Source organism: Anomaloglossus baeobatrachus, chromosome 3 (genome assembly GCF_048569485.1).
Source record: "Anomaloglossus baeobatrachus isolate aAnoBae1 chromosome 3, aAnoBae1.hap1, whole genome shotgun sequence".
NCBI classification, from domain to species: Eukaryota; Metazoa; Chordata; class Amphibia; order Anura; family Aromobatidae; genus Anomaloglossus; species Anomaloglossus baeobatrachus.
Genome location: NC_134355.1, coordinates 272,464,996 through 272,492,454, shown reverse-complemented (window position 1 = coordinate 272,492,454; position 27,459 = coordinate 272,464,996). Strand labels below are relative to the sequence as shown.

Genomic DNA, 27,459 nt, shown 5'->3' with positions numbered 1-27,459 from the left:
CTGACACGTATCATGCACTTTTTCATTTTTGATAAAAAAATGAATTGTGCATATATCTGCTATGGTTAGTGGCTAGAATTCCCTTGCCCAACATTTATATGTGCGGCTCAAAATGAGCCTCCATTAGTAAAGAACAGCAGATGACTGCGCTGTATGGGTAATTAGTGAGTTTTCAGTTGACTGACAGATTGATAACTAATTTGTAGTCTAATTGTACTTTCACTAATAATACATCATCATCTACAGCAAGAATCAGAATAAAAGTACACCCCAAACAGGCTATTTCCTTGTAACTTACATAATAAACACACCAGCCTGAAACAGTCCACATGATAGATTAATACAACCAATGTTCAACTCTTCAAAGTCTTTATTTGTGGCTGATATTTTTCTAGTGCCTATTGACAGTTTAAAGTTCACTTCTCGGCTTTATTATCATGTCATTCTTAAAGAGGACCTCTCATCAAATTTTTCATGTTAAACTAAACACAAAATGAAATAGTGACTGTAGAGCGGAATGAAACCTATTTGGCACCTAATAAGTTAACTCACTTTCACTTAAAAAAGGCAGTTATCAGACAGCTTTCAGTGGGGGCGTGTACCTTTTCTCCCTGTATGATTGGTCAGCATCATAAGCAGGCAGCAACACTAACGAGAAAGAAGAACACAACCTCTACGGCTTAGAGGAGGTTTCTCAGGGTGTTAGAGGTAAGATGTCAGACTGCCCTGTTCTCCTGGTCTAACCTCCTGCATGAGTCCGTGTGGGAAGAAGAGCAGTGCAATTGAGTTTAGTTGTATCAGGTTCAGGGCCCCACTGGCCATTGGACAAATATTGCAAATGCCAGAAGAGCTAGCTGGCCGTGGGCTGTATTGATTGCAACACTTAACATTACTAGCATCCATAGGACACCAATACTGTTAACAGCCATGGTGGAGAATAGAGCCACCAGCTCCTTCACTTACTTCAGTAGGATGTAGTCTACTTCCGGCCTGCCAGAGGATGACAGCACTTAATGGCAGCGCATTGATGTCACTACATCATGTATCTCTTATCAACGTCTAGACAAGACATAAGGTGAGAGGCTGTGGTAATGAGGGAATTTGGATTAGAGGAGTAGAAGTTTTTGTTTATTTCTTTTTTGGTCACAGTGTGGCGGACTGTCACATTGTGTGAGGGGTCGTCACTCTGCGCGGCAGGGCCACGTGGCGGGCTGTGGCAGATTGTCAAACTGTGCACAGGGCCATGTGGAGGACCGTCTCACTGTGCGTGGGGCCATGGAACACTGGGGAGAGCACATAAATATGGAGGACTACATGCAGTGGGTTTACTAATACTCTATTGATAATCTCTTGCTGATAAAATAGTGATTTCATCACAACTACAGCAAGCAGCCCAGTAAGTGACAGATCACTGGAATTAGGGTTTCTGTCTCTACATTATGATGCTCTCAAATTAGGTAACAAAAAACCTGGTGACTGATTCAGTTAAAGGGGTTCTCTGAGAATGATATCAAATGCCTTCCTTAAGGAACAGAATGTGTCGTTGCTTACCAGTTGAATAGAGAGGGCTTGAACAACAGCCCTATTTAGCTGGTTGGTTTTACAACCATTTATGGTGTGTGGTATAATTTCTTTTTTAAAAAATTCATATATTAAAAGTTAAATTTTAATTGTGACCACAAATTTAATACCTTTGCTTTGCTAATTCTCTCTCTCCCCAAATGCCTTCCTTAGTAGAATTAAAACTGCAGCACCTCCTCAATGTTTGTTTTCCAGTTAGAGGCAGTCAATCTTCGTGCACTGCTATAAAGTTGTCAGACTGACTGTAAAGGTGGACGAAGCTGAAGATCTCCTTGTCAAGATGGGTTAAAATATTTCTTCACACATCACAGCTGACAGATGTATGTGATCCAGTTGTTGTGAATTGATACACAGGTCCTGGAAGCTGTATACCGTCAGCCCTTACTGATACGTGACTATGATGGGCTACAGTATGAATTATATCAGGGATACCATTTTATCTCGGAGAACCCCTTTAAGCAGATTGCCTGCAGGAGCCACCAGAGGGAGCATGCTCGCTCACTGGAAACTATCTTATAATATATTGAGTTCAAGGTATACTCAATATGCAGCTCCTGAGCTCCCTCTAGTGGAGAGTGCATAAGTCATATGTTCTCATTTAAGGCATTGTCCATCCACGAGCTTTGGAGTTAGGTTTCATAAAAATGAAATGATTGGGCCCATGATGATATATTCATATATTAACTTTACAAATCCTGTGGTCCTGCAGCATTGACGTCACATCTATCATTCATGTCACCACTGCAGCCAATCACTGGTACAACCAATGGTGGGATGTGAATGATGGAAGAGATTATTATCTTAATAAACCTTATTAAAATACAGCAGGTAATGTTTTTTGTCTTTATCTCCGGCTGATCACAGATACATGTAAAGCAATAGGTAAGTGCTTGAGCAAAGCTAACCCACCTGCTGAAGGCGAGTGATATCTGGATGGATCGCACACAATATACACATTTATAAAACGGGAATGTACCAGATATACATGTGTGTAAGGAGAAAAAAATAGGACACTTTACAATTGTCTTAGGTCAAGTGAGGTCAGATGTGATATTTTGACAGCTCCAGCACAGTGTGCCTCTCCATGTCATCGAGGCTCAGTGACACCCCCTGCACTCACACATCACCCATAGGAAGCACAAACAGTTAAATGGAAATCCAATTTCCCGTCCAGGCGCTGCAGCTATGCACTCTGGAGAAGGGTAGTGATTGTCAGCCATGACGGGCAGCCATCTGCTGTGTGGCAATAGGCAGGCATACATCCCCAAGAGGGGATCAGTCCATTGTTTCTACTCTGAAATTAAAATGCCTGATCTACATGTGACTGATTTCAGCTGTGCCACATGCCACCTGCTGTACGGGATACACAGTGCAGGGTGTTTACAAATAATGCGGCACAATGTCACTCCCATTCATCTCTTATATTTACATTGTTATATATTCGCTATTTTGCTAATACGCTCCTCACATATACACACTGATGATTAGAATATCCGCTTCAATGATCATTTTAGAAGCTGCAATTATGTAGCTATGCCATCAGTCCTGTTATTATTAGATCACATGTGCCATCAATAGATCAGGTGTGCCATTATCATCAACTCAGGTGTGCCACCATTAGGGCAGGTGTACTATCAGTAGTGTCATTCTTAGATCAGATATGCCATCATCAAATCAGATGTGCCACCATTGGGTCAGATGTGGCATCATTGGGTCACATGCTATCAGTAGTGTCATTCTTAGATCAGATATGCCATCATCAAATCAGATGTGCCACCATTGGGTCAGATGCTATCAGTAGTGTCATTATTAGACCACGTGCTATCATTAGATAAGATGTGCCACCATTGAGTCAGGTGTGCCAACAGTAGTGTCATTATTAAACCAAATGCGCCATCAGTAGATTAGATGTGCCACCATTGGTTCCCGCATGCCATCGGTAGATCAGGTGGTGTGCCACCGGTAGATCAGGTGGTGTGCCACCGGCAGATCAGGTGGTGTGCCACCGGCAGATCAGGTGGTGTGCCACCGGCAGATCAGGTGGTGTGCCACCGGCAGATCAGGGGTGCCACCGGCAGATCAGGGGTGCCACCGGCAGATCAGGGGTGCCACCGGCAGATCAGGGGTGCCACCAGCAGATCAGGGGTGCCACCAGCAGATCAGGGGTTCCACCAGCATATCAGGGGTGCCACCAGCATATCAGGGGTGCCACCAGCATATCAGGGATGCCACCAGCAGATCAGGGGTGCCACCAGTAGATCAGTGTACCATCAGTAGATCAGGTGTGCCACCAGTAGATCAGTATACCACCAGCAGATCAGGTGTGCCACCAGTAGATCAGGGGTGCCACCAGCAGATCAGTGTACCATCAGTAGATCAGGTGTGCCATCAGTAGATCAGGTGTGCCACCAGTAGATCAGGTGTGCCACCAGTAGATCAGGTGTGCGTGTGCCACCAGCAGATCAGGTGTGCCACCAGTAGATCAGGTGTGCGTGTGCCACCAGCAGATCAGGTGTGCCACCAGTAGATCAGGTGTGCGTGTGCCACCAGCAGATCAGGGGTGCCACCAGCAGATCAGGTGTGCCACCATCAGTAGATCAGGTGTGCCACCAGTAGATCAGTCTACCACCAGCAGATCAGGTGTGCCACCACCAGATCAGGGGTGCCACCAGCAGATCAGGGGTGCCACCAGCAGATCAGGGGTGCCACCAGCAGATCAGGGGTGCCACCAGCAGATCAGGGGTGCCACCAGCAGATCAGGGGTGCCACCAGCAGATCAGGGGTGCCACCAGCAGATCAGGTGTGCCACCATCAGTAGATCAGGTGTGCCACCAGTAGATCAGTCTACCACCAGCAGATCAGGTGTACCACCAGCAGATCAGGGGTGCCACCAGCAGATCAGGGGTGCCACCAGCAGATCAGGGGTGCCACCAGCAGATCAGGGGTGCCACCAGCAGATCAGGGGTGCCACCAGCAGATCAGGGGTGCCACCAGCAGATCAGGTGTACCACCAGTAGATCGTGCATATTATGATAGGTGTGTAATATATACTATAGTACATACAGTAACATACAGAAGCACCCACAATACAAGCCTGTATATTCCCACACACTGTGTATTAGGAGCGAGCAGCCCAGATTATGACATGATGGTTGCTGACCCCATGATGACATGTATCACATGGGCACAGGTGCCAGCCCCCATAGTGCGTGTGCCGGAGCGGCGCCCAGCTGAACACGTCCGCACATGCCCTCACCTTCTGCTTGGGGGCTCATCATCACGGGGTCACCGGGGGACTCTGGAAAAGCCTTGGGTTCTTCTTGCATTTGCTGATTCTCCGCCATGTCTAGGCTGACGTCATCCAGGAGAAGCGGCCCCTCCCCTCCCGGGGCTCCCGAGCCACCGCCGGAGCAGGACAGGTGAGTTCCACGTAGGTGAATTCCTGCGGTCAGTCGCCATCTGCAGGCGGAGAGCGGTATTGCGAGAGTTGTAGGAGGAGCCACAGGTTCCAGCAGATGAGAGGGATGGAAGGGAAAAGATTGCTCTCCGTGGGAGAAGCAAAGCAGTAACATTGTACTTATTCGGATGGCTTTTAATGGCTAGCAAAAATAAAAGAAATCATGTTACAAAGCAGACTGCATAGGGCTCTTCATCATGGAGGGAAATAATGAGGCAGCCTGGGGAGAGGCTTGTCCTGCAGGGAGATTGGAGACGCTGACTGGCTCCACTATTGCTGCTTTCCATTCCGCTCAGCAGCGTACCTGGGGGGACAGAGGGGCCGTCACCCCCGGCCCTGCGAGCTCAGGGGTCCACCTGGAGCTATGCCACTTTTATCTGTATTGGCGTACATAACGCCCATACATTAGACTCTGTGGCCCATACATTAGACTCTGTGGCCCATACATTAGACTCTGTGGCCCATACATTAGACTCTGTGGCCCATACATTAGACTCTGTGGCCCATACATTAGACTCTGTGGTCCATACATTAGACTCTGTGGCCCATACATTAGACTCTGTGGTACAGCAGTAGACATGTTCTCCCTGCACTAACGGTCTCCATGTAGCCCGCCGGTGGTTTCAGTACTGTGGTCTACCGAACAATAGGGAGACTGATGAATGAGGTGGGGTGTGAAGCGGCATGATGGTGTCTAAATAGTTGTGATCGCATGGTCCAGCTAAAAATTGCTATTTCAGCATCTGAATAGTGCAAAATCTGTGGTCCAGATAAAAATTGTTATTTCATCATCGGAAAGTAGTGCAAAATCTGTGGTCCAGCTCAAAATTGCTGATGAGACTCTGCAAGCCCCGACTCGATGACATCAGTGAGTTGGGTCTTCTACACCTTGGTCGTGTCTGCTGGCAGACCCCTCAGGATCCATGGGCAGGCGAGTATAAGATGGGGGAGGGGGTTTGCTCGTAGGGGAAATAGTGGGGTCCATATTACAGTGAGGTGGAATAATGGGTTCCATATTACAGTGTGGGAGAAAAAGGGGGCCATATTACAGTGTATGGAATAATACAGTGTGAGGGAAATATTGGGGGCCATATTACAGTGTGGGAGGATATACTGAGGGCCATAGTAAAGTGTTGGAAAATACTGGAGCTATATTACAGTGTTGGAAAATACTGGGTGGAAAAATTACAGTGTGGTGGAAGTATTGAAGGCCATATTATAGTGTGTGGGAAGTACTGGGGGTCCAAATTACAGTGTGGGGGCAATACTGGAGGCTATTACAGCGTGGGGGAAATACTGGGGGCCATATTACAGTTGAGGGAATACTGGGAGCGATATTACAGTGTGGTTGAAATACTGCAGGCCAAATTACAATGTGTGGGGGGAAAACTAAGGGACAATTTACAATGTGGGGGAAATACGGGAGCCATATTACAGTGTGGGGGAAATACTGGGAGCCATATTACAGTGTAGGGAAAATATTGGAGGCCATATTACACTGTGAGGGAAATACTGGGGACCATATTACAGTGTAAGGGAGATACTAGGGGAAAAAATTAGTGTCACAGAAATGCTGGGGGCCATATTACAATGTGGGGGAAATACTGTGGGCCATATTACACTGGAAGGAAATACTGGGGCCCATATTAAAAGGAACTCTTAGTTAGAAAATTCCAGCAGCTCGACCAGGATATATATAAAAAAAACCTTTTTATTCCATTTCTTTAAAATAATCCAAAAATTGACATGTTAAAAAACATATGATTCACCAATGCAGGGTGTACGCTTACGCGTTTCGGACTGGAGGGTCCTTACTCATAGCATAACCAACTTGGAATGTAAATGTGCATATATACATAAAACTGAAGGGAAGTAGGAGGGGGCCCATCTTTTTTTCTGCATGGGGCCCATATACAGTATGGGGGTGTAGCGCCCCTGAAGCCATCAGGGAGCTACAAGGTACTGCATCTGCACCGCCCCGGAGCTCGGCCGGCTGCCAAGCCGCTCGGATCCGTGCTCGTCGGTGGGTGGCTCGAGCTCCTAACGGACCCGGGGGTCACGTCGCTCTGAAAGGGTGTTGGCGCTACACGTAGGGACTTCGGTGGAGAGGTCCACGGCCGGAGCCGTGGTTCTTTGCAGGGGATTTGAGTTCGTGATGCCACCCACGGGTTGTGGTGAATGGATGGACACCACCGCTGCCGTTGACTAGGCTCCCGGGGACGGCGTTGCGCAGCTTGGTGTTGACGCCTCCGTGGGTAGGGGGAATGATGGTCCCGGGGGCCCGAGGGAGGTGCTGAGGCGGGGGAATGGATGCGTGCTGGGGTGTCGGTGCGGTGCGGCGCGGTGCGCGGCCCGAAGGCACTGCTGTACTCACTATTACAAACACGCTGGAGTCTCTGGTAAACCAAATGAGATGGTGGACGGTGCCCGCAGCCGGCTGCAGTTTTCCCCTTATCAGGTTGGTGGTTTCCGCCTTTCTCCTGCACCTTACTTATGTAGAAAACGTCGACTCCTATGCCTGAGCAACGGTAGTCCGCTCCCCTGCTTGGTATGTGCCGGGAGAGCGCTCTTTGCCCGCAGACGCTGGCCCCTCAGGTCTCTATGCCTGGGCGGTGGCGTTACCCTAATGGTTGGGCTGTTGTCTTCAGTTGGGTCTTAGGTGGGATAGGTCCTTAAGTCCAGTCCTCAATCAGTTGATTTGACTCAGCCCGGTTGTTTCTGGGCCTCGTACTGGGTCTGAGTACCCCTCCTGGTGCTCCGGTTTCCAATCGGTTCCCCGGTTCGGTACCGGCGGGCCACTGCCTGTCCCCGGTCCCTACGGTTCCACCGGCTGTAATCCCAGCTCCTGCAGGCGGCCACCACCGTCTGCATCCTTGCCAGAGGTGACTGGGCTCCAACCCAGACACCTGGTGTAGACTATGGCAGGCCTGGTGTAACGCCTGCCTGGATCCACAGACTCAGATGGGCTGTAATGGGGAGGCTAGCGGAAAGCCACTCACCAAGCAGGACCCCCAGAATCCTGAAACCCTTTAACCCCTATACTGGGATTTGGAATCACACAGGGCTCTGGTGATCACTACCTGTGGAAGGCTGCAGTCCGATGAGAGTAGTAGTCAGGCAGGGTCAAACCAGGAATTGCGGAACAGGGACAGAATCGGCAGGCAATGACGTAGTCAGCAAACGTAGCAGAGGTCAAATCCGGATCGGGCAGCGAGGTAAAGAAAGAGTAGGCAGGTGGGTAGTCAGAAAACACGCAGAAGTCAGCACACAGGAATAACCAAACAGAATAGGACGTAACAGGAGCCAGGAAAATCAGAACTATCTCTGGCGGTGGTCATGTGACAGGAGGGGGAATAAGAAGGGTGTGGTGTCTTCCCATTGGCTGTAGCTGAACGCTGGCAACTTCAGCTGGAAGACACATGTCAGCCAGCAGTACTGCAGATCCCAAGATAACCCAGCCCAGTGGATGACCGGAGCCTGCACCCACCGGCGCCGCTGGCATCGACTCCTCTCCCATCACCAGCACCATCCACGGCAGGAACACGGCGTCGCCTGGCGATCGGAGCAGAAGTCGCTGGAGCAGACTCCGGCGGTGACGTAACACCTGGACACAGGTCTGCCCTTGAACTTCACTCCCTCCACTGTCAAAGCTCAACTTTCCTAGACTACTGTTTTTCCCGCCTCGGGGCCTGTGAACTCCTCAGTGGGTGGAGCCAACCACCTGGCTCCGTTCCCCTGGTGTGAACATCAAACCCGGAGGGTGGTGACAAGGTTTTGTAGTTTGGCTGCTGTCACCTTTCTAAGAGGGGGGGCGTGTGTGTGTATGGGACTACCCGTGACAACCTGGCTAGTCCAGGGCGTCACACATCCCCACCAGGATGCAGGGCCTACCCCCTAGGGACCCAGAAGACCAGTGCCGGTAACACACAGTTGTTGCGGGCGGGGGGACAGACTGCGGCAGGGGGGCTGCTCGAGACGCTCGGATCCGGGGTCGTTGCGGTGGCTCGAGGGGAAGCCGGACCTGGGCCTGAGCACCCGTCTATTGCCCGCAAGTGAAAAAGGGGTATTATATACATAGGGGGGGGTTTGCCAGTGACGCCATCCGTGGAATGCTGTGATTTTGGTGGCTGCCGCTGGAGGTGGTGCCCGGGGCTGATGGAGTGGGGCAGCTGGATGTTATCCCCTCCATGGGTAGGGGAGTTGTTGTCCGGGACCCCGGTACAGGCGAGATGGTGTGACGGAGTGCAGTCTGCAGGGTTGGACCGGATGGTGCCGGTGTACTCACAGTTCTGAAATAACTTGACACAGAGTCCAGATGGTAAAACAAACGACTAATAGCCAGCAGCCTCCGGAGGGTGTGTTCGGATCCCGCACCCCGGTACTGTAGAACCGGGGTCCTTCCACCTGCACTTTATGCTTGAGTCCTTTGTACTAACTACGTGTGAAACGGGGAAGTCTGCTCCCAGTGTTACTGTCTTTTGGGAGCTGTACGGTGGGGGAGGGGACTGGGGCCGAGAACTGACCCGTGGGATCTTAGCAGGCATATGCGGAGCTCTATCCCCCTCGTTGGGCTTCCGTCTCGCTCTATCTGGGCCTCCTGTGGGACGAGACCTGAAATCTTGTCCCCGGCTGGTCAATTGGTAAGGGGCTTAAAGCTGCTCCTCGCCCTAGGTTCAGGTACCCTGTCTGTGCACGGCTCCGGACCGGATTCCCGCTGTCGGTATCCGCGGGCTATGACCCTGCCCCAGTCCACTTAAGGTTTCCCGCGACTGGATCTCTGTTGCCTGTGTCCCTGTCTACCGACTGCCACCTAGCCAGTTGTCAAGTCGTTCGGTAGCCCAGGAGCTCCAACTCCTGACTACTCTGTTCACCGTCTCTCACTGTCCTCTCCTTACAACCGTCTTCCTCCACACAACTGTCAACTCTCTCTACAACTGTCAACCGTCCCCTCCCATAACACCTCAGAACCCCTAGATGGGCATCGCCATCCACTTGGCCCCGCCCACTGGTGTGTCCCTATTCTCATGGAGGGGTCACTAGGGTTTTGATGGCGGTGCTGTGTACCAGTATGGGGATTGTGATGGAGGACCAAAGAAGAGAGAATCCTGCACCTGGAAGAGAGGCGCAGTCTTCTGTGACACCCTGATTTTGTCAGGGCGTCACACAAACACTCCAGAAAATCCCTGTTTTTAACAATCATCCCCCATAGAATGGTACAAGGCTAGGGTTGGACCAATGGATGGCCGCCTAGAGGTGGAGTCAGTCCAGTCCACTAGACAACCAGGTGGGAGGGGCGGACAGTGGACAGTCAGAGTGGAGAGTCAGAGAGTGAAGGAGAGACACAGTAAAGCCTGCTTTACACGGTACGACCGATTGTGCGATTTCACAATCGATCGTACCCGCCCCCGTCCTTTTTGCGTCACGGGCAAATCGCTGCCCGTGTCGCACAAAGTTAGTAACCCCCGTCACACATACTTACCTCTCGTGCGACCTCGCTGTGGGCGGCGAACGTCCACTTCCTGGAGTGGGAGGGACGTTCGGCATCACAGCGACGTCACACGGCCGCCGGCCAATAGAAGCGGAGGGGCGGAGATGAGCGGGACGTAAACATCCCGCCCACCTCCTTCCTTCCACATAGAGACGGCGGCGGCGGCCACGGGAGGCAGGTGAGCTGCTCATCGTTCCCGTGGTGTCACACGGAGCGACGTGTGCTACCACGGAAACGATGGTCAACTAAAGTAAACGATATTATGGAACCTAACGAGCAGTACCCGACTCACGATTTGTGAGCGACACTGCGTCGCTAGGAGGTGTCACACAGGCCGGCATCGCCAGCGATGCCGGATGTGCGTCACAAAAACCGTGACCCCGACGATCTATCGCACGATAGATTGCCTGGTGTAAAGCAGCCTTAAGGCTGGAGTCACACTTGCGATTAACTCGCACGAGTGCAATGTGAGAAAATCTCGCATTGCACTCGGACCAATGTTAATCAATGAGGCAGCTCCGATCTGCTATTTTTTTCTCAATCCAAATCGGACTGAGAAAAAAATCGCAGCATGCTGCGTTTTGGTGAGTTCCACGCGCGAGTCACTCAATGAAAGTCTATGGGTGCGTAAAAAAAACAGATGTCACACGGACGGCACACACACTATCCTAGTGACATGCGTTATTCTAAATTCGGTACTTTTATCGCATGTTGCAGAAAACACTGGAAATGAGTGAGGTCTGTCGATGTCGGTCAATCTCTATCTCTGTCAGTCTGTTGGTCTCTCTGTCTGTTGGTCTCTCTCTTTCTGTCGGTCTCTCTCTCTGTCGGTCTATCCCTCTCCCCCCCTCCCTCATACTCACTGATCCCCGATCACCTGCGCGGCGCTGCACAGCTGTCACAAAGCTCTGGCGGCTTTTCCTCTTTTGAAATAGCCGGCCGCTCATTATTCCATCTAGTATTCACTGCTTTCCCTGCCCACCGGCGCCTATGATTGGTTGCAGTCAGACACACCCCCACACTGAGTGACAGCTGTCTCAATGCAACCAATCACAGCTGCCCATGGGCGGGTCTATATCGTGCAGTAAATTAAATAAATAATTAAAAAAAACGGCGTGCGGTCCCCCCCAATTTTCATACCAGCCAGGGTAAAGCCATACGGCAGGAGGCTGGTATTGCCAGGATGGGGAGCCCCACGTTATGGGGAGCCCCCCACCCAAACAACATCAGGCAGCAGCCGCCCGGAATTGCCGCATCCATTAGATGTGACAGTCCCGGGACTGTACCCCGCTCATTCCGATTTGCCCTGGTGCGGTGACCGAAAATCAGGCCATGACACACAGACAGAGCCGTGGGATGACAATGAAGTCGGGTGACGTTCACCCGACTTCATTCTGATCGCGCGGCTCTGTCTGTGTTTGCTGTCAGTGGCCATTCAGCTCTGCTACATGGCTCTGTCTGTGTCTGCTGTCAGCGGCCATGTAGCAGAGGTGACTGGCAGATGACATAGTTGCTGAGAATAAAAACGGAACACATATGGATCACACACGGATTGCACATGGACTACAATCATGAGAAAAATCACAGAATCGCAGTTGCATTGCTCTTGTATCAACACTCGGACAAAGCTCATGCTACTTTCTAGCATGAGACTCGGACCGATTTTACACTCGCAAGTGTGATTCCAGCCTAATGGTGTTAGTAGAGGAGAGACTGTGAAAGTGAGCAGACGGACTGACCGGAGTGAACAGTGACCTGAGGGCCCAGGCGGTTAGTTGCCGGTGGAGTACTCCCGGAACTACGCACCAACGGGGTACAGAATCCTAGGTCAGGAAAATGCTCCAGGCAGACCTGATAAAATCTGCACAGTGAGGGGACCATCAAGGACCTCACTGACCTTGAAGTTTAGGACTAAGTAGCTAAGAGAGAACCGGGGACAGGACCAGAGACTCCAACCCCACGGGGTTCACGCTACTGTCATACGGACTGCTGAAGAAGACAACCGGAGGGGACCCCCAGCCGCTCTACGCCACGGGGACCCACCAACCAAAGACAGGTGCAGGGGAAAGAAGCCACCAGGTCACTAAACCGGCACTGGGACTAAGGGGACCTGCGGTTAAAACCAGCCAGCCTCGGGTGACCAGTTACTAGCTTGCAGTGAGTAAAAAGAACCAGTTACACCAAACTCCCGTTGTGGCCTACCTTCTTTCAATACCCACCTGCAACTCCTAACCTCTGGGGCCTGGCCCTGCTTGCAGAGGCCCTAACATCCAGGCTGCCACTAACACCAGCCCCAGTAGTGAACACTGTGCAGCGGCGGCTCCATCCCTATAGTCGCAACACCGCAAGTGGCGTCACTTATAAACTTTATTCAACAATCCCCTGTAAATATCCCCTTTTCAAAAAGCACCCAGGGCACGGAACAGGGCAACGGCCACTAAAGTGACATTCCCCAATTATACACCGCCCGGGACCGAGTACCCCATAACTCTGGGCGACAAAGGGGAAATACAGGGGGTCATATTACAGTATGAGGGAAATACTGGAGGTCATATTATAGTGTGGGGAAAATACTGTGGGCCATATTATAATGTGGGGAAATATCAAGGGCCATATTGCAGAGTGGGGGAAATACTGAGAGACAAATTACAGTATGGGGGAAATACTGGGGGCCATATTAAAATGTAGGTGAAATACCGGAGGTCAAATTACAGTGTGGGGGAAATACTGGAGGCCAAATTACAGTGTGGGGGAAATACTGGGGACCTTACTACAGTATGGGGGAAATACTGGTGGCCATATTACAGTGTGGGGGGAAATACTGGGGGCCATATTACAGTGTGGGGGAAATATCGAGGGCCATACTACAGTATGGGGGAAATACTGGAGACCATATTACAGTGATGGGGAAATACAGTGGCCTATTATGCAGAAGGGAACTGCTGAAGGTCATATTACAATGTGGGGGATACTGAGGGCCATATTACAGTATGGGGGTTACTGGGTGCCATTGTATAATGTGGCAAAAACACTGGGGGTCTTAATACAGTGTGTGGGAAATACTGGGGGTCATATTACAATGTGTAGGTAATACTGTTGGATATATTACAGTGAAATACTGGGGGCCAAATTACACTGTTAGGGAAATACATGGGACCATATTACTGTGTGGGGGAAATACTGAGGGCCTAATTAAAGTGAGGGGGAAATACTGGGGTCCATATCACAGTGTGGGGGGAAATAATGGGGCCCATATTACATGGTGAGGGAAATACTGGGGGCCATATTACAGTGTGGCGGTAATACTGGAAGCCATATTATAGTGTGGGGAAAATACTGTGGGCCATATTATAATGTGGGGAAATATCAAGGGCCATATTGCAGAGTGGGGGAAATACTGAGAGACAAATTACAGTATGGGGGAAATACTGGGGGCCATATTAAAATGTAGGGGAAATACTGGAGGTCAAACTACAGTGTGCGGGAAATACTGGGGCCAAACGACAGTGTAGGGGATATACTGGGGGCCATATTACAGTGTGGCGGGAAATATTGGGGGCCATATTACAGTGTGGGGGATACTGGGGGCCAAACTACAGTGTGGGGGATATACTGGGGGCCATATTACAGTGTGGGGGGGAATACTGGGGGCCATATTACAGTGTGGGAGGGAACTGGGCCCCATATTACAGTGTGGGTGAAATACTGGGGGCCATATTACAGTGTGGGGGAAATACTAGGGGCCATATTACAGTGAAAGGGAAATACTGGGGAACAAATTACAGTATGGTGGAATACTGGGGACCATATTACAGTTTGGGGGAAATACTGGGGCCAAATTACTGTGTGGGGAAATTCTTGCGGCCAAACTACAGTGTGGGGGATATAAAAAACACAAAAACCTGAGCTGAAACAATGTTCAGTAAACATGCAACATTAAGCATGTGAATTGCAGCCTTAAGACTAGAAAAAACCAAGGAGAAAAATTGTATGAAAAATACCCTGAATATAAATAAATAAATTGCAAGTGCTTAATAACAGGGTACTTAGTGTATACATTTTTGCAAAAAGGTAAAAAGCTGTCTCACCTCGTCACGGTGTACCCATCTGAGACAGTCCCTAACCTACTGAAGTTAAAAACATTATCAATACCTGACTTGTGTCATGTCAGAACTCCAATATGGATGGTGGCAAGTGGTTAGCTGTGTCCCAGATAAAATACACAGCAAAGTGAGACGCAATCAGCTGTTCAGTCTCAGTACTAGGAGGGCTGCACCCCCAACTTGCAACCAAGCAAGAAAACATACAAAAAACACAAAAACCTGAGCTGAAACAATGTTCAGTAAACATGCAACATTAAGCATGTGAATTGCAGCCTTAAGACTAGAAAAAACCAAGGAGAAAAATTGTATGAAAAATACCCTGAATATAAATAAATAAATTGCAAGTTCTTAATAACAGGGTACTTAGTGTATACATTTTTGCAAAAAGGTAAAAAGCTGTCTCACCTCGTCACGGTGTACCCATCTGAGACAGTCCCTAACCTACTGAAGTTAAAAACATTATCAATACCTGACTTGTGTCATGTCAGAACTCCAATATGGATGGTGGCAAGTGGCTAGCTGTGTCCCAGATAAAATACACAGCAAAGTGAGACGCAATCAGCTGTTCAGTCTCAGTACTAGGAGGGCTGCACCCCCAACTTGCAACCAAGCAAGAAAACATACAAAAAACACAAAAACCTGAGCTGAAACAATGTTCAGTAAACATGCAACATTAAGCATGTGAATTGCAGCCTTAAGACTAGAAAAAACCAAGGAGAAAAATTGTATGAAAAATACCCTGAATATAAATAAATAAATTGCAAGTGCTTAATAACAGGGTACTTAGTGTATACATTTTTGCAAAAAGGTAAAAAGCTGTCTCACCTCGTCACGGTGTACCCATCTGAGACAGTCCCTAACCTACTGAAGTTAAAAACATTATCAATACCTGACTTGTGTCATGTCAGAACTCCAATATGGATGGTGGCAAGTGGTTAGCTGTGTCCCAGATAAAATACACAGCAAAGTGAGACGCAATCAGCTGTTCAGTCTCAGTACTAGGAGGGCTGCACCCCCAACTTGCAACCAAGCAAGAAAACATACAAAAAACACAAAAACCTGAGCTGAAACAATGTTCAGTAAACATGCAACATTAAGCATGTGAATTGCAGCCTTAAGACTAGAAAAAACCAAGGAGAAAAATTGTATGAAAAATACCCTGAATATAAATAAATAAATTGCAAGTGCTTAATAACAGGGTACTTAGTGTATACATTTTTGCAAAAAGGTAAAAAGCTGTCTCACCTCGTCACGGTGTACCCATCTGAGACAGTCCCTAACCTACTGAAGTTAAAAACATTATCAATACCTGACTTGTGTCATGTCAGAACTCCAATATGGATGGTGGCAAGTGGTTAGCTGTGTCCCAGATAAAATACACAGCAAAGTGAGACGCAATCAGCTGTTCAGTCTCAGTACTAGGAGGGCTGCACCCCCAACTTGCAACCAAGCAAGAAAACATACAAAAAACACAAAAACCTGAGCTGAAACAATGTTCAGTAAACATGCAACATTAAGCATGTGAATTGCAGCCTTAAGACTAGAAAAAACCAAGGAGAAAAATTGTATGAAAAATACCCTGAATATAAATAAATAAATTGCAAGTGCTTAATAACAGGGTACTTAGTGTATACATTTTTGCAAAAAGGTAAAAAGCTGTCTCACCTCGTCACGGTGTACCCATCTGAGACAGTCCCTAACCTACTGAAGTTAAAAACATTATCAATACCTGACTTGTGTCATGTCAGAACTCCAATATGGATGGTGGCAAGTGGTTAGCTGTGTCCCAGATAAAATACACAGCAAAGTGAGACGCAATCAGCTGTTCAGTCTCAGTACTAGGAGGGCTGCACCCCCAACTTGCAACCAAGCAAGAAAACATACAAAAAACACAAAAACCTGAGCTGAAACAATGTTCAGTAAACATGCAACATTAAGCATGTGAATTGCAGCCTTAAGACTAGAAAAAACCAAGGAGAAAAATTGTATGAAAAATACCCTGAATATAAATAAATAAATTGCAAGTGCTTAATAACAGGGTACTTAGTGTATACATTTTTGCAAAAAGGTAAAAAGCTGTCTCACCTCGTCACGGTGTACCCATCTGAGACAGTCCCTAACCTACTGAAGTTAAAAACATTATCAATACCTGACTTGTGTCATGTCAGAACTCCAATATGGATGGTGGCAAGTGGTTAGCTGTGTCCCAGATAAAATACACAGCAAAGTGAGACGCAATCAGCTGTTCAGTCTCAGTACTAGGAGGGCTGCACCCCCAACTTGCAACCAAGCAAGAAAACATACAAAAAACACAAAAACCTGAGCTGAAACAATGTTCAGTAAACATGCAACATTAAGCATGTGAATTGCAGCCTTAAGACTAGAAAAAACCAAGGAGAAAAATTGTATGAAAAATACCCTGAATATAAATAAATAAATTGCAAGTGCTTAATAACAGGGTACTTAGTGTATACATTTTTGCAAAAAGGTAAAAAGCTGTCTCACCTCGTCACGGTGTACCCATCTGAGACAGTCCCTAACCTACTGAAGTTAAAAACATTATCAATACCTGACTTGTGTCATGTCAGAACTCCAATATGGATGGTGGCAAGTGGTTAGCTGTGTCCCAGATAAAATACACAGCAAAGTGAGACGCAATCAGCTGTTCAGTCTCAGTACTAGGAGGGCTGCACCCCCAACTTGCAACCAAGCAAGAAAACATACAAAAAACACAAAAACCTGAGCTGAAACAATGTTCAGTAAACATGCAACATTAAGCATGTGAATTGCAGCCTTAAGACTAGAAAAAACCAAGGAGAAAAATTGTATGAAAAATACCCTGAATATAAATAAATAAATTGCAAGTGCTTAATAACAGGGTACTTAGTGTATACATTTTTGCAAAAAGGTAAAAAGCTGTCTCACCTCGTCACGGTGTACCCATCTGAGACAGTCCCTAACCTACTGAAGTTAAAAACATTATCAATACCTGACTTGTGTCATGTCAGAACTCCAATATGGATGGTGGCAAGTGGTTAGCTGTGTCCCAGATAAAATACACAGCAAAGTGAGACGCAATCAGCTGTTCAGTCTCAGTACTAGGAGGGCTGCACCCCCAACTTGCAACCAAGCAAGAAAACATACAAAAAACACAAAAACCTGAGCTGAAACAATGTTCAGTAAACATGCAACATTAAGCATGTGAATTGCAGCCTTAAGACTAGAAAAAACCAAGGAGAAAAATTGTATGAAAAATACCCTGAATATAAATAAATAAATTGCAAGTGCTTAATAACAGGGTACTTAGTGTATACATTTTTGCAAAAAGGTAAAAAGCTGTCTCACCTCGTCACGGTGTACCCATCTGAGACAGTCCCTAACCTACTGAAGTTAAAAACATTATCAATACCTGACTTGTGTCATGTCAGAACTCCAATATGGATGGTGGCAAGTGGTTAGCTGTGTCCCAGATAAAATACACAGCAAAGTGAGACGCAATCAGCTGTTCAGTCTCAGTACTAGGAGGGCTGCACCCCCAACTTGCAACCAAGCAAGAAAACATACAAAAAACACAAAAACCTGAGCTGAAACAATGTTCAGTAAACATGCAACATTAAGCATGTGAATTGCAGCCTTAAGACTAGAAAAAACCAAGGAGAAAAATTGTATGAAAAATACCCTGAATATAAATAAATAAATTGCAAGTGCTTAATAACAGGGTACTTAGTGTATACATTTTTGCAAAAAGGTAAAAAGCTGTCTCACCTCGTCACGGTGTACCCATCTGAGACAGTCCCTAACCTACTGAAGTTAAAAACATTATCAATACCTGACTTGTGTCATGTCAGAACTCCAATATGGATGGTGGCAAGTGGTTAGCTGTGTCCCAGATAAAATACACAGCAAAGTGAGACGCAATCAGCTGTTCAGTCTCAGTACTAGGAGGGCTGCACCCCCAACTTGCAACCAAGCAAGAAAACATACAAAAAACACAAAAACCTGAGCTGAAACAATGTTCAGTAAACATGCAACATTAAGCATGTGAATTGCAGCCTTAAGACTAGAAAAAACCAAGGAGAAAAATTGTATGAAAAATACCCTGAATATAAATAAATAAATTGCAAGTTCTTAATAACAGGGTACTTAGTGTATACATTTTTGCAAAAAGGTAAAAAGCTGTCTCACCTCGTCACGGTGTACCCATCTGAGACAGTCCCTAACCTACTGAAGTTAAAAACATTATCAATACCTGACTTGTGTCATGTCAGAACTCCAATATGGATGGTGGCAAGTGGCTAGCTGTGTCCCAGATAAAATACACAGCAAAGTGAGACGCAATCAGCTGTTCAGTCTCAGTACTAGGAGGGCTGCACCCCCAACTTGCAACCAAGCAAGAAAACATACAAAAAACACAAAAACCTGAGCTGAAACAATGTTCAGTAAACATGCAACATTAAGCATGTGAATTGCAGCCTTAAGACTAGAAAAAACCAAGGAGAAAAATTGTATGAAAAATACCCTGAATATAAATAAATAAATTGCAAGTGCTTAATAACAGGGTACTTAGTGTATACATTTTTGCAAAAAGGTAAAAAGCTGTCTCACCTCGTCACGGTGTACCCATCTGAGACAGTCCCTAACCTACTGAAGTTAAAAACATTATCAATACCTGACTTGTGTCATGTCAGAACTCCAATATGGATGGTGGCAAGTGGTTAGCTGTGTCCCAGATAAAATACACAGCAAAGTGAGACGCAATCAGCTGTTCAGTCTCAGTACTAGGAGGGCTGCACCCCCAACTTGCAACCAAGCAAGAAAACATACAAAAAACACAAAAACCTGAGCTGAAACAATGTTCAGTAAACATGCAACATTAAGCATGTGAATTGCAGCCTTAAGACTAGAAAAAACCAAGGAGAAAAATTGTATGAAAAATACCCTGAATATAAATAAATAAATTGCAAGTGCTTAATAACAGGGTACTTAGTGTATACATTTTTGCAAAAAGGTAAAAAGCTGTCTCACCTCGTCACGGTGTACCCATCTGAGACAGTCCCTAACCTACTGAAGTTAAAAACATTATCAATACCTGACTTGTGTCATGTCAGAACTCCAATATGGATGGTGGCAAGTGGTTAGCTGTGTCCCAGATAAAATACACAGCAAAGTGAGACGCAATCAGCTGTTCAGTCTCAGTACTAGGAGGGCTGCACCCCCAACTTGCAACCAAGCAAGAAAACATACAAAAAACACAAAAACCTGAGCTGAAACAATGTTCAGTAAACATGCAACATTAAGCATGTGAATTGCAGCCTTAAGACTAGAAAAAACCAAGGAGAAAAATTGTATGAAAAATACCCTGAATATAAATAAATAAATTGCAAGTGCTTAATAACAGGGTACTTAGTGTATACATTTTTGCAAAAAGGTAAAAAGCTGTCTCACCTCGTCACGGTGTACCCATCTGAGACAGTCCCTAACCTACTGAAGTTAAAAACATTATCAATACCTGACTTGTGTCATGTCAGAACTCCAATATGGATGGTGGAAAGTGGTTAGCTGTGTCCCAGATAAAATACACAGCAAAGTGAGACGCAATCAGCTGTTCAGTCTCAGTACTAGGAGGGCTGCACCCCCAACTTGCAACCAAGCAAGAAAACATACAAAAAACACAAAAACCTGAGCTGAAACAATGTTCAGTAAACATGCAACATTAAGCATGTGAATTGCAGCCTTAAGACTAGAAAAAACCAAGGAGAAAAATTGTATGAAAAATACCCTGAATATAAATAAATAAATTGCAAGTGCTTAATAACAGGGTACTTAGTGTATACATTTTTGCAAAAAGGTAAAAAGCTGTCTCACCTCGTCACGGTGTACCCATCTGAGACAGTCCCTAACCTACTGAAGTTAAAAACATTATCAATACCTGACTTGTGTCATGTCAGAACTCAAATATGGATGGTGGCAAGTGGTTAGCTGTGTCCCAGATAAAATACACAGCAAAGTGAGACGCAATCAGCTGTTCAGTCTCAGTACTAGGAGGGCTGCACCCCCAACTTGCAACCAAGCAAGAAAACATACAAAAAACACAAAAACCTGAGCTGAAACAATGTTCAGTAAACATGCAACATTAAGCATGTGAATTGCAGCCTTAAGACTAGAAAAAACCAAGGAGAAAAATTGTATGAAAAATACCCTGAATATAAATAAATAAATTGCAAGTGCTTAATAACAGGGTACTTAGTGTATACATTTTTGCAAAAAGGTAAAAAGCTGTCTCACCTCGTCACGGTGTACCCATCTGAGACAGTCCCTAACCTACTGAAGTTAAAAACATTATCAATACCTGACTTGTGTCATGTCAGAACTCCAATATGGATGGTGGCAAGTGGTTAGCTGTGTCCCAGATAAAATACACAGCAAAGTGAGACGCAATCAGCTGTTCAGTCTCAGTACTAGGAGGGCTGCACCCCCAACTTGCAACCAAGCAAGAAAACATACAAAAAACACAAAAACCTGAGCTGAAACAATGTTCAGTAAACATGCAACATTAAGCATGTGAATTGCAGCCTTAAGACTAGAAAAAACCAAGGAGAAAAATTGTATGAAAAATACCCTGAATATAAATAAATAAATTGCAAGTGCTTAATAACAGGGTACTTAGTGTATACATTTTTGCAAAAAGGTAAAAAGCTGTCTCACCTCGTCACGGTGTACCCATCTGAGACAGTCCCTAACCTACTGAAGTTAAAAACATTATCAATACCTGACTTGTGTCATGTCAGAACTCCAATATGGATGGTGGCAAGTGGTTAGCTGTGTCCCAGATAAAATACACAGCAAAGTGAGACGCAATCAGCTGTTCAGTCTCAGTACTAGGAGGGCTGCACCCCCAACTTGCAACCAAGCAAGAAAACATACAAAAAACACAAAAACCTGAGCTGAAACAATGTTCAGTAAACATGCAACATTAAGCATGTGAATTGCAGCCTTAAGACTAGAAAAAACCAAGGAGAAAAATTGTATGAAAAATACCCTGAATATAAATAAATAAATTGCAAGTGCTTAATAACAGGGTACTTAGTGTATACATTTTTGCAAAAAGGTAAAAAGCTGTCTCACCTCGTCACGGTGTACCCATCTGAGACAGTCCCTAACCTACTGAAGTTAAAAACATTATCAATACCTGACTTGTGTCATGTCAGAACTCCAATATGGATGGTGGCAAGTGGTTAGCTGTGTCCCAGATAAAATACACAGCAAAGTGAGACGCAATCAGCTGTTCAGTCTCAGTACTAGGAGGGCTGCACCCCCAACTTGCAACCAAGCAAGAAAACATACAAAAAACACAAAAACCTGAGCTGAAACAATGTTCAGTAAACATGCAACATTAAGCATGTGAATTGCAGCCTTAAGACTAGAAAAAACCAAGGAGAAAAATTGTATGAAAAATACCCTGAATATAAATAAATAAATTGCAAGTGCTTAATAACAGGGTACTTAGTGTATACATTTTTGCAAAAAGGTAAAAAGCTGTCTCACCTCGTCACGGTGTACCCATCTGAGACAGTCCCTAACCTACTGAAGTTAAAAACATTATCAATACCTGACTTGTGTCATGTCAGAACTCCAATATGGATGGTGGCAAGTGGTTAGCTGTGTCCCAGATAAAATACACAGCAAAGTGAGACGCAATCAGCTGTTCAGTCTCAGTACTAGGAGGGCTGCACCCCCAACTTGCAACCAAGCAAGAAAACATACAAAAAACACAAAAACCTGAGCTGAAACAATGTTCAGTAAACATGCAACATTAAGCATGTGAATTGCAGCCTTAAGACTAGAAAAAACCAAGGAGAAAAATTGTATGAAAAATACCCTGAATATAAATAAATAAATTGCAAGTGCTTAATAACAGGGTACTTAGTGTATACATTTTTGCAAAAAGGTAAAAAGCTGTCTCACCTCGTCACGGTGTACCCATCTGAGACAGTCCCTAACCTACTGAAGTTAAAAACATTATCAATACCTGACTTGTGTCATGTCAGAACTCCAATATGGATGGTGGCAAGTGGTTAGCTGTGTCCCAGATAAAATACACAGCAAAGTGAGACGCAATCAGCTGTTCAGTCTCAGTACTAGGAGGGCTGCACCCCCAACTTGCAACCAAGCAAGAAAACATACAAAAAACACAAAAACCTGAGCTGAAACAATGTTCAGTAAACATGCAACATTAAGCATGTGAATTGCAGCCTTAAGACTAGAAAAAACCAAGGAGAAAAATTGTATGAAAAATACCCTGAATATAAATAAATAAATTGCAAGTGCTTAATAACAGGGTACTTAGTGTATACATTTTTGCAAAAAGGTAAAAAGCTGTCTCACCTCGTCACGGTGTACCCATCTGAGACAGTCCCTAACCTACTGAAGTTAAAAACATTATCAATACCTGACTTGTGTCATGTCAGAACTCCAATATGGATGGTGGAAAGTGGTTAGCTGTGTCCCAGATAAAATACACAGCAAAGTGAGACGCAATCAGCTGTTCAGTCTCAGTACTAGGAGGGCTGCACCCCCAACTTGCAACCAAGCAAGAAAACATACAAAAAACACAAAAACCTGAGCTGAAACAATGTTCAGTAAACATGCAACATTAAGCATGTGAATTGCAGCCTTAAGACTAGAAAAAACCAAGGAGAAAAATTGTATGAAAAATACCCTGAATATAAATAAATAAATTGCAAGTGCTTAATAACAGGGTACTTAGTGTATACATTTTTGCAAAAAGGTAAAAAGCTGTCTCACCTCGTCACGGTGTACCCATCTGAGACAGTCCCTAACCTACTGAAGTTAAAAACATTATCAATACCTGACTTGTGTCATGTCAGAACTCAAATATGGATGGTGGCAAGTGGTTAGCTGTGTCCCAGATAAAATACACAGCAAAGTGAGACGCAATCAGCTGTTCAGTCTCAGTACTAGGAGGGCTGCACCCCCAACTTGCAACCAAGCAAGAAAACATACAAAAAACACAAAAACCTGAGCTGAAACAATGTTCAGTAAACATGCAACATTAAGCATGTGAATTGCAGCCTTAAGACTAGAAAAAACCAAGGAGAAAAATTGTATGAAAAATACCCTGAATATAAATAAATAAATTGCAAGTGCTTAATAACAGGGTACTTAGTGTATACATTTTTGCAAAAAGGTAAAAAGCTGTCTCACCTCGTCACGGTGTACCCATCTGAGACAGTCCCTAACCTACTGAAGTTAAAAACATTATCAATACCTGACTTGTGTCATGTCAGAACTCCAATATGGATGGTGGCAAGTGGTTAGCTGTGTCCCAGATAAAATACACAGCAAAGTGAGACGCAATCAGCTGTTCAGTCTCAGTACTAGGAGGGCTGCACCCCCAACTTGCAACCAAGCAAGAAAACATACAAAAAACACAAAAACCTGAGCTGAAACAATGTTCAGTAAACATGCAACATTAAGCATGTGAATTGCAGCCTTAAGACTAGAAAAAACCAAGGAGAAAAATTGTATGAAAAATACCCTGAATATAAATAAATAAATTGCAAGTGCTTAATAACAGGGTACTTAGTGTATACATTTTTGCAAAAAGGTAAAAAGCTGTCTCACCTCGTCACGGTGTACCCATCTGAGACAGTCCCTAACCTACTGAAGTTAAAAACATTATCAATACCTGACTTGTGTCATGTCAGAACTCCAATATGGATGGTGGCAAGTGGTTAGCTGTGTCCCAGATAAAATACACAGCAAAGTGAGACGCAATCAGCTGTTCAGTCTCAGTACTAGGAGGGCTGCACCCCCAACTTGCAACCAAGCAAGAAAACATACAAAAAACACAAAAACCTGAGCTGAAACAATGTTCAGTAAACATGCAACATTAAGCATGTGAATTGCAGCCTTAAGACTAGAAAAAACCAAGGAGAAAAATTGTATGAAAAATACCCTGAATATAAATAAATAAATTGCAAGTGCTTAATAACAGGGTACTTAGTGTATACATTTTTGCAAAAAGGTAAAAAGCTGTCTCACCTCGTCACGGTGTACCCATCTGAGACAGTCCCTAACCTACTGAAGTTAAAAACATTATCAATACCTGACTTGTGTCATGTCAGAACTCCAATATGGATGGTGGCAAGTGGTTAGCTGTGTCCCAGATAAAATACACAGCAAAGTGAGACGCAATCAGCTGTTCAGTCTCAGTACTAGGAGGGCTGCACCCCCAACTTGCAACCAAGCAAGAAAACATACAAAAAACACAAAAACCTGAGCTGAAACAATGTTCAGTAAACATGCAACATTAAGCATGTGAATTGCAGCCTTAAGACTAGAAAAAACCAAGGAGAAAAATTGTATGAAAAATACCCTGAATATAAATAAATAAATTGCAAGTGCTTAATAACAGGGTACTTAGTGTATACATTTTTGCAAAAAGGTAAAAAGCTGTCTCACCTCGTCACGGTGTACCCATCTGAGACAGTCCCTAACCTACTGAAGTTAAAAACATTATCAATACCTGACTTGTGTCATGTCAGAACTCCTGGGGGCCATATTACAGTGTGGGGGAAAATACTGGGGGCCATATTACAGTGTGGGAGGGAACTGGGCCCCATATTACAGTGTGGGTGAAATACTGGGGGCCATATTACAGTGTGGGGGAAATACTAGGGGCCATATTACAGTGAAAGGGAAATACTGGGGAACAAATTACAGTATGGTGGAATACTGGGGACCATATTACAGTTTGGGGGAAATACTGGGGCCAAATTACTGTGTGGGGAAATTCTTGCGGCCAAACTACAGTGTGGGGGATATACTGGACACCATATTACACTGTGGGGGAAATACTGGAGGATATATTACAGTGATGGGGAAATACAGTGGCCTATTATACAGAAGGGAACTGCTGAAGGTCATATTACAATGTGGGGGATACTGAGAGCCATATTATAGTATGGGGGTTACTGGGTGCCATTGTATAATGTGGCAAAAATACTGGGGGTCTTAATACAGTGTGTGGGAAATCCTGGGGGTCATATTACAATGTGTAGGTAATACTGTTGGATATATTACAGTGAAATACTGGGGGCCAAATTCAACTGTCAGGGAAATACATGGGACCATATTACTGTGGGGGGGAAATACTGAGGGCCTAATTAAAGTGAGGGGGAAATACTGGGGTCCATATCACAGTGTGGGGGAAATAATAGGGCCCATATTACATGGTGAGGGAAATACTGGGGGCCATATTACAGTGTGGGGGTAATACTGGAGGCCATAATATAGTGTGGGGAAAATACTGGGGGCCATATTACAGTGTGGGGGAAATATTGAGGGCTATAATGCAGTGTGGAAGAAATACTGGGGGCCATATTACAGTGAAAGGCAAATACTGGGGTACAAATTACAGTATGGGGGAAATACTGGAGGTCAATTCACAACGTGGTGGAAATACTGGCAGCCAAATTACAGTGTGGGGGAAATACTAGAGGTCAAATTACAGTGTGAGGTAAATACTGGGGGCCATATTACAGTGTGGGGGGAAACTGGGGACCATGATATAACTAGGGGGATATACTGGGAGCCATATTACAGTGTGGGGAAATAATGGGGGTCATATTACAGAGTGGGGGTACACTGGGGGCCATATTACAGTGGGTGGGGGGATTCGGGACCATGATACAGTTAGGTGAACGTTCTGGGGGCCATATTATAGTGTGGATGAAATACTGTGGGCTATTATACAGTGTAAAGGGCGCTTTACACGCAGCGACATCGCTAGCGATGTCGCTCGTGAAAGCACCCGTCCCCGTCGTTTGTGCGTCACGGGCAAATCGCTGCCCGTGGCGGACAAAATCGCTAGGACCCATCACAGATACTTACCTTCCTAACGACGTCGCAGTGGCCAGCGAACCGCCTCTTTTCTAAGGGGGCGGTTCGTGCGGCGTCACAGCGACGTCACACGGCAGGCGTCCAATAGAAGTGGAGGGGCGGAGAGCAGCCGCATGAAAGTCACGCCCACCTCGTTGCCGGAGGACACAGGTACGGTGTTGTTCGTCATTCCTGGGGTGTCACACGTAGCGATGTGTGCTGCCTCAGGAACGATGAACAACCTGCGTCCAGCATGAGCAACGATATTTAGGAAATGGACGACGTGTCAACAATCAACAATTTGGTGAGTATTTTGCATCGTTAGCGGTCGCTTGTATGTGTCACACGTAACGACGTCGCTAACGAGGCCGGATGTGCGTCACAAATTCCGTGACCCCAACGACATCTCATTAGCGATGCCGTTGCGTGTAACGGGACCTTAAGGGAAATACTGGATGCCATATTACAGTGTGGGGGATACTGAGGGCCATATTACAGTATGGGGTTTACTGAGGGCCATTATAAAATGGGGAAAAATACTGGGGGTCATACTATAGTGTATGGGAAATCCTGGGGGTCATATAACAATGTGTGGGCAATACTGGGGGATATATTACAGTGTGGGGAAATACTGGATACAATATTATAGAGTGGGGGAAATACTGGGGGTCATATTACAGTGTATGAAAAATACTGGGGCCATGTGAAACAGTGTGAGAGGATACTGGGGGCCATATTACAGTGTGCAAAAAAGACTAGAGGCCAGTGTGGATGAAATGCTAAGGACCATATTGCAATGTGGGAGAAATACTGGGAGCCATATTATCGTGCGAGGGAGATACTGGGGTCCATAGCACAATGTAGGAGTAATACTGAGGGTCTCATTACAGCGTGGGGGAAATACTGGGGCCCATATTACATGGTGA

The 27,459-nt window shown here is 45.6% G+C and overlaps 1 protein-coding gene and 1 long non-coding RNA gene across 2 annotated transcripts in view; one reads left to right on the top strand and one right to left on the bottom strand.

The window, feature by feature from the left end:
* Window positions 1-5,006, bottom strand: part of MAP7 (microtubule associated protein 7) — a 218,158-nt gene extending 213,152 nt beyond the window's left edge. Inside the window, exon 1 of the mRNA XM_075339843.1 lies at window positions 4,838-5,006. Within this exon, the coding sequence (XP_075195958.1) occupies window positions 4,838-4,925 (88 nt within the window). The 5' untranslated portion in view covers window positions 4,926-5,006. The remainder of the gene's footprint in view (window positions 1-4,837) is intronic.
* The window catches only part of LOC142296360 (uncharacterized), a 55,814-nt gene continuing 33,157 nt past the window's right edge, over window positions 4,803-27,459 (top strand). The window contains exon 1 of the long non-coding RNA XR_012751623.1: window positions 4,803-5,000. This is a non-coding gene — a long non-coding RNA (uncharacterized LOC142296360). The remainder of the gene's footprint in view (window positions 5,001-27,459) is intronic.